This window comes from Nothoprocta perdicaria, unplaced genomic scaffold, assembly GCF_003342845.1.
Source record: "Nothoprocta perdicaria isolate Ctin4 unplaced genomic scaffold, notPer1 scaffold_48, whole genome shotgun sequence".
In the NCBI taxonomy this organism is placed as follows: Eukaryota; Metazoa; Chordata; class Aves; order Tinamiformes; family Tinamidae; genus Nothoprocta; species Nothoprocta perdicaria.
The window spans coordinates 1,877,387-1,889,429 of NW_020455732.1; the positions used below are offsets into that span (position 1 = coordinate 1,877,387).

Genomic DNA, 12,043 nt, shown 5'->3' on the forward strand with positions numbered 1-12,043 from the left:
ATTCTGTGATTCTGTGATTCACTCAAAGCACTTTGTGCAAAAACTTTCCAAATCACAGTCAAACGCTGCCCGAGTCCTTCTGAACTGGCAGGAGCTTTAGAGATTTAATCTTTACAAGCCAAGCGCAGTAACGGAAGAAAATACACTGTCAGTTATAAACAATAGCAGGCATTTTAATTCCCTCTCCCAGATAAGCAGCATTAAGTACCATATGTTTTCAAAGGCCTCCCCCATACTCTATGGAGGTTTGTAATATGTAGATGAAATGGGAGTTTTCAGAATCACAGAATAGTTAAGGTTGGAAGGGACCTCTACAGACCATCTAGTCCAATCTCCCTGCTCCAGCAGGGACACCCAGAACACGAGGCACAGGGTGGCGTCCTGGTGGTTTGGAAGACGCCCAGAGGGCTCCCTGGGCAGCCTGTTCCAGGGCTCTGTCACTCTGTGAAGAGGTTCCTCCTCACAGGGAGATGAAACTGCTTGGGTTTCAACTTACACCCATTCGCCCTTGTCCCGTCACTGGCCACCACTGAGAAGAGTTTGGCCCCTTCCTCCCTACATTCCCCCTTCATGTATTTATACATATTGATCCAATCCCCTCTCAACCTTCTCTTCTCCAGAGAAAACAGGCCCAGCTTGCTTAGTTTTTCCACATACAAGAGATGTTCCAGTCCCTTAATCATCTTGGTTGCCCTCTGCTGGACCCTCTCTAGAAGTTCCACATCCCTCTTGTACTGGGGAGCCCAGAACTGCCTCCAATACTCCAGGGGCAGACTCACCAGAGCTGGAGAGAGGGGCAGGAACAGGATCCCCTCCTTCCACCTGCTGGCAACACTCCTCCTGATGCAGGCCGGGATCCCAAAGATCCCCTTCAAGAGAGACATCTTCATAGTTCTGCAATGCCTGAAGCTAAAATTTGTTAAATTATACAGCCATAATCTCTACATCTTTACCAACTGAACAGAGAATATCCAAATTGCAGTGGGAAATCACTTGGTTTCTCAAGCACTAGGGCTGATATAAGCAAGCAAATCTGGACTAAAATGTTAATGGAGCTGGCAGTTTGCTTGCTTGTAGAGTTTTAGCACTGCTTGGGAGGAACCACTGCCTGAATGGGTCTCTACAAAATGGTTAATGAAGATTTATAGAGCTTAAAACTTAAGAAAATGCCTCCAATGTCATCTCAGCTGGAGTCAGCCTGCCAACATTCAGGATATCTGCCATATTTTTGGATTCTCTGAATTATTCTAAACACATTAGCTGCTTAATTTTGAATTCCTAAGCTGCAGATAGCGGATAACAAATCAAAGAGCAAGCTGGAATTAAAAATGTGCACTATATGTTTGGCTTGCTCTTGTTGCTAAGCTACTAAAACCAAGTTATGACTACAGGACTGTTACTAATTTATAGCTGCATTTCTAAAAAGGCCCTGCACCATCAGCCTAAGCATAGCAATAAAGGCACAGATTAAAGCCATAAATTAGAATTTATTTTGGTAGTTGTACAGCATGGAGTGCTTTACAGAACCTTCTAAATAAGAGCATCCTTCAATTCAGGGAGCTCTCATGGCTAGCTTGAGTTTTTGTTAAAAAATGAAATTTTTGAAAATTGAAACACACTGAGACTTCATCCACAGATGTGGGTTTTTCAGGGGATTGTCTCCGCCAGCTGCTGAGTCTCAGGGCTTTCAAAACAAGTCAAGTCACTGACCAGCCAAATCAGGAATAACTAGTGAGGTGTTTCTAATACTTGCAAGCAGAAGGTGGCTAATATTATTAACAGGCCTGGAATTGCAGTCATGGCCTCAAAAGAATCGCAGAGAAATTCAGTGACCAAAGATCACTCTGAGATACAGAATGCAAGGACATGCAGGAAAGCTTAAAATTCAACGTGTACCTGTAAGGAAGAGGCTTTTTTTTGCACAGCCTGTGACCAAGGCTCGTGATTCCTTAGCCAAAACGAGCAAGATTTGCTGGTTGTGTTGCCACACTTTTCCAGGAGCTCCTGGTTTCTCAAGCCCGATGAATACGACTTGGCAAACCACTGGAGTTTGCTTTTTATCAAAACGAGATGCAGAGGGAATCTTAGCAGCAGTTTAACCGCTATAAGCGGCCCCTTCGCTGAGGAACAGGCACAGCTCGTGTTGAGGCGGACAGATGTTGAGGTTGATAAAAGCAAACAGAACCACGTAAGAGGTAATTGCCAAACTGACTAGAGAAGCCAACTATGACTGACTTAACCTTAAGTGAATCCAACACTGCTTGCACATAGAAGAGCGCTGAAGATGTCAAGAAATTTCCAAACCACAAACCTTTGTAACCAGGTAACCCCATTTCCTTATCCATGCAGTGTACACCTATACATCATTGCATTGCCACTTGTCTATTTGACAGCTTTTCTAAAAAAGAGAGCTCTTTTCCTCCCTTTCCTCCGAATCTCAATCTTTTTTGGATCACTGGAGTTAGGAGAGGAAAGGAAAAGGTATTTTTCAATTATCTGGAGGAAACAGATTTGCTAGAAGAGCTTACAAAAGAAATGGAAACTGGTAGAGTGCTGAGTAATTAAGAGGATGGTTTATTTATACAGGCCGACCGTACTCATTTGGGAAGGTAAAGTCAGCTCAGCCAGCTTTACATTTTAAACACCCAAGTGCCAGTAGAAATAGGAAAGTGAACATAATAAAGGTCACTTACAGAACGGAGGGTCTCCTTGTGAAATGCAGGATGCAAGAAATTTGTACTCAGGGTAGACAGTGATCGAATCAAAAACCCGCCTGGATGCCACCCTGTGCCACATGCTCTAGGTGTGCCTGCTTGAGCAGGAAGGTTGGACTAGATGATCTCTAGAGGTCCTTTCCAACCTTGAATATTCTGTGATTCTGTGAATCAAAGCTGAGAGATGATTTGAATGACACAGGTCTCTAAACTGTGGCTTACCAAAAAGATGCAAACTCTCCAAAGAGGTCATGGACATTAGAAACATTCTCACATGAAGTTGTACATGTTTGATGCAATGAGTCTGGCTGATCAGAAACCTCCTATTTTGGGGAAACTTGTAATATATTTTTACTAACTTATCAACAGAGCCCCCAAAACACTGCTCTGAAAAATAGAGTTTTCAGGGAAGTTGGAAGGAACAGCCCATCAACATTTCTCATGAGGCTAACACTGATTACAGACCTACTTGTTGGTCCAAAATAGACTACTAATTTCATACGAAGACACATTGTTGACTGCAGGAAGAGTGCAGAAAGCAATTTGCACATTGCATGTTCTTCCTTTTCATCTCTTATGCCCTGCTGTCCTATTAATCATACTGGCCATGATCTAAGGCACAACTGTGGGTATCAGGCAAAGCAAGTATAAGAACACATATAACATGCATATGTTGCATGTATATTCATACTATGTACACACACATCATTGATTTATTCACACACAGAAGCAGGATCAGTCCAGCTCTTCCATTCACCTTCATGCAGCATTTTCTGCTGGAGGGGACATGATTGCTGGATTGGCTAAAGGTAATGTCAGAAACTGTTAATCTTGTTTAGTGTTTTATCTGGAAACCTAATTAGGGTACTCTGCATGAGTCTTAACACCATTACTTCCTACTGCAATTCACATTTTCTCTCCATTTTATTTAAAGCTTTTCGTATCCTGGTAAGCATCTGGAAAATCATAAATGACTTGCTACTTTAGAGCACAATCACCTGTCCTATGAACATTTTAACCAGTATCTGATTAAGATAAAATAAGAGGTTACAGAATTATTTGCTAATTTGAGGCTTACAAACAACTTAGGGAAGACACTTTAACAAAATTCCAAAGACAAGAACTTCCAGGGATCACTAATCCATCTGAATTAAGTCATCTAATTGAGTTGAACAATTTGGGCTTTAAGGAGCCTGCACACTACTCAAAAGAATGAACTATGAAACACTTGCTTCCTTTCATCAGGTTACAATTGAATATTGCATAATACAAACAAGTTTCTTGATAAGGGATTTGTGTGTTTAAAGATAAACTAGGCAGATTAACCATGTAAAACAAGACTCACTAGTGGCTTGAAATACAGGTAACATTTCACTAACATTTGGAAAGCCAAATTATACAACTACTTATTCTCAAGTACTATGACCTGAAGCATTTGCCCATAAATTAAGCAAAAATTTATTGCAAGCATTATAGGCTGGTGCTGCTTATAGTTTCTTACCTTTTGCCCAAGAATTTTAGAAGCTTTTAGGCTTCTAGGTTATACATGTGAGCCCCAAGCTTAATGGATTAAGCTTTTTTGGAAGGAAGTGATATTGGACAGACCATGAATGTAGATACGACCACAATCATACAAGTCAATCTACGGCACAGTCAAGATAAAAAAAAAAAGGGAAGTTTGTTTTGTATTTTCAGTTTGCAGCTCCCAACCTCCTCTCTCCTCTGCCTTTAACCAATGAAAAAGAGACAAATACAGTTTTGTTTAAAAGAAACAAGGCTCACTTACCGATTTGTAACAATACGGGTGTTACCAAAGCTGTCTCCATGGCGTAACAAAATTCCCTGCCAAACATTACCGCACCATGCATCACCCAGAGGCGGATCGGTATCCGGTCTATGGATCCTTCACTAATGGTCTCCTCTCTGCTTTCATTCTCCTTGTTTTCTGGCTTCTGAAGCTGTGCCACAGGTAGATCTTGAACTTGCATAGATTCCGAGTCAGCATTCTGAGGAGCCATTTTCATCACCATAAAAATATATATATTTATTATATCTATATAAATAATATTACCATATCTCCAAGGACAACTCAGGGTGTCTTCTCTTTCAACTTCTGTTCCTCAGGCAAGTAATGCTTATATTCCTTGTATACAAACAGGTATCTTGCAAATTCTCGTACAGGTATGAGACATTAAGAAGAAAAAAACTATTTGGTAGGAATTTCAACATATGGCTTGCTGGTTTACTGTGAGTTAGAGTTAAAAATCCATAATTGCCATTCAGTTAATACCAGTTTCATAATTATTATTGAAGAAGTGCTGAAGTTGTTTTTCTTGCTACACAGAGGTGGAAAGGCGACACAAAGAGGTGCTCCACTGTTAATCCCCATCGAGCGGCTGATTAATCTGCAACAAAAAGCAACCTTTTCAAATATTTCAATAGCATTTGTCAGGATATCGTCCCCCCACCCCCTTTTAACCATATACCCTGTTTCCTGCTTACTGTTTTCCATTGTCCTTGCTTGGTGTAGAGTCTTTTATTCCACACTCCCTCCTACCCCTGGACTTTCCATGACAATGCAGTTATTCCTGATGCTTAAAGGATGCTTAGCTGCCCTGCTCCTCCAAATTTGTGCTCCTAAACCACAAATGCATCTGTGATTCTCAGAAGATCTGATGCAAGACAAACAATTCTGGGAAATTTAATGTCGGTTCCACATCAGAAACGGCTGGGATATTCCAGGATGGTGCCAGGAAGATGACTCAGGCGCTGCCAAGGGCTTGTTCACAAGGACATCCCAGCTTACACTTCTGGAAGCTGCCAGTGACTTTACAGTAGCATCTAAGACCCAAAGCTCCCTCAACACCAGCAAGTTGCCCACACAGCTGAGTGAAGAGAACCATTCACGCTTCATTGTGAGAACTGAGACCTTCTGACAACAAAGACTTCCTCAAACCAACATCAATGAAAATAAGCCCCTAGGAAAACACTTTATAAGATCAATATTTAAACTTTTAATGAGGAGAAGCAGAGCATACACATCCCTTTTGACCATCTACATGCAGGCGCAGGTCACCTTGGTTTCCATCTCCTCTTAGGTTCTGACATCTATAATAAAACAATGCAAGTCTTCCACAGGACATTATTCCCAAACTACATTCCAACCAAGCAAAACCGCTCCTCCTGTGTGTCCCTTATCTGCGACAGACATTTCAGCAAGAATATGTATCATGCCATTTTGGTGAAAATGTGAATGTTTTCAAGCACTTTGAGAAAAAGGAGCATTTTGTGAACACCCCTTACTGTTAATACCAGTCCAGAGCTGAACCCCTAGAGCTCTTGTATAGATTTTTTTTTTTTTAGTGGAAAGCACATTTTCAATTTTAGCATTGCAGTGGTCCTAATGTAGGATTGCTTTATACAATGCTAAGGTATCCTGGATAATAATTTGCTCTAAAACGCTTCATTTATGAGGCTATCCCTTCAAAAGAAAACAGACAACAAAATCTCTTCATCTTCAAGACCCTCAAATCAGCCACATCTTCAAGATGAAGCGCTTAGACCCTTTAAGTATCACGTGGCAGCTTTCACAAGGTAGAGTTCACGAGCAAAAACTAAAGGAATGAACTTTTTAAAATCAAGAAAACTGAGCAGAAAGGGAAACAAAAAGGCTCTGCCAAGAAATTTTACTCACTGCTCCCCACGACCTCTTAGGAAACTATTGTCCCATGAGGTCTTCACGTTCCTCCAGATCAAAAGCTTTTCAGTGGCTACCTAGGTTTCATGCTGGACAAACTCTGTGCATTTCTCTAGGAAAAGTTTCTTCTTGCTGTTTCACAGACCCAAAAGTTGAGAGCTTTGTGTCCTGCAACCACCTCCCGTGGGTCCCCTACTTGCTGGATCTCACACACTTGCTCGTGTCCAGATGGACCCCTGCTCTGCAGACTCTTCTTGCCCTGCAGCTTCCAGGTCACAGCCACAATACAGCAAAATCTGTTGCTGCTTGCCATGCGTGGCATGGAAGTCAACAGTTATTTCAGATTTCAAACCGAATGACTAGAGCCACAAACCCTAACACTACAATCAACTCAAAACCTGCTGTTTTTCTCCTTCCAGGCTCACAAAGACTACTACAGCTCCCAGATGTGACCATCCTGGTAAGAAGCTAATACTACAAGTTGCTTTTGAGCAGGTCAAAGCTTGAAATCATGTGAGGAAAAGCTACAGTGACATATTGAGCCAGATCACAAGGGCTTCACGTGTTCAAGTGCATTAACACATAAACAATAAATGAACAAAAGATCTCAAGAAACCCTTTCAACACCTACTCAGTGCCACCAGGGCCAGCTGAGATGCCCTGCTTGGCATTACTGATTTACAGGTCCTTAGTCTTGTTCTTCATCAGCTCCTTGCTTTTCTAATGCCCTTTATTTCCATCTGTCAGGGTTTGGATTTGCTACGTTGCTGCACAAGCCAGAGCCCATTTGTCTCTTTCCAGTAGCTACTTAGAGAGCTGAAGTCCCAGCAGGAGAGACATGTGTGACATTCTCCTACCTTGCTACCTGAGCTTTGCTCTAACTTCTTGAATGGCTCTTAGTTTATCATAAATATGAAATACTGTTTGCATTAAAAAGAATCATAACAGAAGTTCTGGCTGAGTAAAGCCTCCAAAATAACATGCTGCATTAGATAGCTATAAAGATTATAGGCTATAAAGATTATAGGAAGATTCCTCCCTTTATGCTTAATTTCCCTTCATTTCCCTGTCTAGAAGGGATTTGATTCCATTTCCCTAAACACCTCATTTAATAAATAGTCAGGTTGGAGAGACCTGGAGCTCTACACACCAGAGGTTTTGATGCAAGGAGGGTGACCTCAGGCTGGGAATATTTATCCCTGGCCAGGGATAAGGAGGCAGCACCAAAGAGGTGTTGAGACCTGGGCCCTCTGAGCAAGACTCTTAGGGGAAGATTGAAAATATTATGCTTGAAGTGGAAGATGAGCAGAGAAGAGGCTGGATAATTTCAGAGATGAGAATAGCAGATGATAGGCAGAAGCAGACTTTAAAGCTGTGATTGAGAGATAAAAGAACAGTATCTTTTAAGCATGCCAAAAAAAAAAAAAAAGCAGTTACTGTATTCAGACAAGAGCAAGAAGCAGAACAGGCAGGTTTTATCTAATGCAACAGAGGATGAGTGTTGCATTATGTCAATTTTGTGGTGAGCATCATGCTCGTCTTCCCCCAGAACTTTCATCTGGCTCCAAGCACGTCTGACAAGAGCTGGAGAACTGCAGCCTCTCGGAAAGGTTTTGCTAGGAGCCCTGTTGTGTTCGTTAAGATGCCAAGGAGGGCACCTAGCTCTTTCTCCACCTCTTTGGGCTAGGAAAAACAAGACTTCATTGATAAGATTTAATACAGCACCTGAGAAATTTCACATAAAACACGCCAGCATTATTTTCTTTTAAAAAGTGGGAAAATGGGCTTGCATTTTATCTATCATTCAGCCAGCGTTGGCATTAAAAGAGTTTAATAGAATTAAAAGTTTCAACTACCAAAAGAGAGTTTTAGCTACCAAAATGTAAAAGCATAGAAGATGTTCCTCTATAGAAGGTGGTTTAGAGGGTGCAAAGAGCATCTCTGGATGCAAAGGGCACTACAGATAAAGCCATCCTGCTGATCTTCTGAAGTGCATATGGGAAGGCAGGGGTTGATTACACTAGCACTTCTTGAGCATCTAATTGCAGATGTTTCACTTGGACCTTTGGCCACCTAGAGACAGGGACACGACCTGTAAAGTGGTAGTTAATGTTTCAACAAACCTGGCAAGTTGCATATTCTGACAACAGGTTACATTTACAGGCTGCCTAGAGATGCTGTGGAGTCTCCTTCTCTGGAGATCTTCAAAATCCCCCTGGATGCCACCCTGGGCAATGGGCTCGGGGTGCTGCTTGAGCAGGGGGTTGGACTAGATGGTCCCCAGAGGTCCCTTCCAACCTCAACCCTTCAGTGGTTCTGTGAAAACGAATCTGGAAGCAAAAGTTTTATAAAAGCCACTGAAATGCTCAGAAAATTCTCTGTTACACTGCTACTCCCTTGCATCTAGGCATAAATCCTTACACAAGTGTGTGCAGCCCAGCACAACGCCTTACAGGCTGCAGCTTACAGCCTTCTTCTGGCCATCAAATGATATAAATGATTTTATAGACCATATCTGTGGCCCACAAACTCCATGTTTTGTCCCTCACAAGCACTATGGTGCCAGAGAAGTGAGAAAAGCTCCTGCTAGACACAATGCAACACAATACCTCAAGTGACTTCGATCCTAGTTCACAGCATATTTATTTTTTCCCCCTTCCTAAACACAATTTCACATGTAGAGGTTGACAAGCAACCCCAGTTTCCGCATCTCTGATACCATCCTCCAGAGATCAGGTGATGGGCAGCGCACCCATGGGTCCCAAAATAGAACATAAAGAGGGTTAACAGTCATCTTGTCCAAATCTTTTAAGGCAGAGCTATTTTAGCGTGTGCTTCCAGATATCTGCTGCCTGCAAGGAACAGGAATGCTCTGTTCTACACACGACTACATTTGCTGAACCCGTGCCAAAGCGAATGACTTTAATTAAAGTTACAGAGCAGCAACTTTCAGGTAATCGCATGCATATTTTATGATGTAGTAAGTTTGGCAAGATCAGGTACTGCTGGGTACCATGAGACAATTTCAGACCTTGAGGAGGGCTGAATTTGTGATTTTTGCCCTCTGAAGTCACTAGGCAATCACTGAGGCATCTATCAGCCTGAAAAACAGTTCATTAAACAAGGGAGAAAGTTCATTAAACAAGGGAGAAAGGCATTACCTGCAAGATCTTAAGCTTTCAAGGGAAAAAATAAGCATGACTGAAGAGGGACAGTTGCTGCCACCGTGCAGGTAGGAGCAGCTGAGGCCACCCAGGATATTCCCTGCACTACAAAACCCATTGCAGCTTCCAAACCTGGTGGAAAACTGTGTTTTTGCTGGGGGCAACCTGTTTTGCAGGCCAGGACAGTTCTGTTTCACAGTCAGTTGCTTGCATGGGACAAACACCACAAACTATTTTACCCATTTTATAATGCTGATTATACTATAAGTTTCCCGGTCTGGCATAAACAAGTACTTCCTCTCAAAGCAGCAGCCTTTTATTTATTTATTTTCCACTCCCAGGTTCCTTAGTCCCCCTCCTTCCTGCAGGGCTGCATGAGCATTCACAGAGCAAACCAGACAGTGAACCCAACAAAAACAGACCAAAGAAATGCAAAAATCCTTTGCTCAGTTTTATCTGAGTGCACAGCTGCACTGACCTGCAGATAACCAGGGGAGTGAGAAACAGGCAGCTAGGAAAGCACCCTGGATACCAAAGCTGCTCCATGCTGATGGGAAACTGCAGCTCACAGAGAAGAAAGAAGTCATCAGGGATCCCTGCAGCCAGGTCAAGAATTGGACTCACCTGCTCTGCTCACCACTCCTCCTTTGCAGGAGGCAAGGGAAGGATGTGGGAGCTGCTGTGTTCCAGGGTGCTGCAGATGCAAGGCAGGATCCCGCTCGCTTCGCCAAGGGGCAGCTATTTTCTCCCCCCTTGTTTTGGCAGCTTTGTTGCTAATTATTAGCAGCTGTTTATAGTAACAGAGCTGGCCATGGGAAGCTGCTTTGGCCCATGGTAAGACTCAAGTACTTGGCTACTGAGGAAAAGCATCTAGAAAACATACCTGACATTTGTGGCCCAGATGGATAAATGTGCCCAACGTCTCTACGTGCAGTTTACTGAGCAAGATCCTTCCGTTTAACAGGATCCATCTGTGGTCAGAAGGTGCTGGTCCTTCCTAAGAGCTTAGGGGCAAAAATCCTGCCACTTTGTAGCACCAGCACCACCTAACTGGGTCCTTTTGCATTAAAAAAAGCAGCAATTAATATCACTGCAGATAACAAGGGGAAGAGGAATGCAGTCAATCCCAATGTTAAAATGGCTTTAGAGTGGACTAACCTGTTCTGACACATGTTCTTTTTCCCTGCCAAAGGAAAAAGGTGAAGGAAACGGCTGCAATTAGACATGTCCCAACATCTAATCCATCATTCAGGTCCTCAAAGGCAGGGAGACAAAGCAGCACAAAAGAGCTTGTTTTACAAGAATATCATGCCTAGCAATCCTGGCACCCAGCAAAGGCTTCTCAGAGAAGGGTTTTAACAAGGTCATTTTGAGACTGGAGATTGGTATCAAAAAGCAAGGAAAAACGCTGCAGCACGACCTGCTTTTGAGGATACCACCCAATCTAGGGCATAGCAGCAAGCTCCGATGGAGGGCAGGGTAGAGGCCATTTCATTTAGAAAGGATTAACAGGCACATGTTGCGCCATTTCCTTGGTATATATACAAATTCCAGAAATTAAAACCTGACAAAAACAGGGTTCCTACCCAGCACCACCAGGATTAAACCTCATATGAGGTTTCCTGCTTTCCTCACACCCTAAGACACCACCCTACTGTCTTGCCACCTTTTCACCCACTTCCAGCATACTCAAAAAACGACCCAAAATAAGTGACCTGCTAATGCTGAAAGAAGAGATGATGAAGAGAAAAACTGCTGTTAGATAAACAGCCCCCCAGGTTTTTTTCCTGCCCAGACATTAGACAGACAGGCAACTTGATGCTTAACATGGAGAGATAGGGGTCCTCATGAAATCAGGGAGAACCTTGTGGTGAGACAATACTCTATTCCTTTGTATTTTGGGTTTCCCAAGCCTGATTATATTATTGGGGGGGTGCTGGAAATAAAAGTAGGAAATCAGGGATTTTTTATGAAGCTAATGAAACAATTCTGGGAAGCCATCTCTTCAGATGGGGGCCAGAATTTAATGTGAGACGGGTTTTATTCAGCAGATTGGATATTATGCAGCTCCCAAAGGCGCGGGCGGCTGCTAATACAAGCTGAGATTACATTGTTCAATCACCACCGCTCCTGTTTTCACTAGGAAACACTTTATTTTCTTAAACTGGGAAAGGTAGCGTTATCTGATGAAGCTTATTTTTGGTTTATGGCTGGATCAAATGCTGCCTCTATGGTGCAGTTTGGTCTCATGGATATTCAACAAGTAAATGGGCGTAAATAGGAATGGAAAGGGGGGAATAGGATGGAGTGGAAGGAATCCTCAACAGCTGGGGTAGTGGTTTTTGATAACACAGGCACTAGGAAGCAGCTCTGTTCTACAGCAAAGACCTAGGCATGTCCTCACTCATGACTGCAGGTCTTCCAAATAGCACCTCCTACCCCAAAAGCTACTGTGAAAACATCTGGTG

General features: G+C 42.7%; 1 protein-coding gene across 1 annotated transcript in view; it reads right to left on the bottom strand.

Annotated features, from left to right (window-relative positions):
- The window catches only part of SLC45A4 (solute carrier family 45 member 4), a 30,524-nt gene extending 25,414 nt beyond the window's left edge, over positions 1-5,110 (bottom strand). The window contains exon 1 of the mRNA XM_026047131.1: positions 4,501-5,110. Coding sequence (XP_025902916.1) covers positions 4,501-4,744 — 244 coding nt within the window. The 5' untranslated portion in view covers positions 4,745-5,110. The remainder of the gene's footprint in view (positions 1-4,500) is intronic.
- Between the last annotated feature and the right edge of the window lie 6,933 nt (positions 5,111-12,043).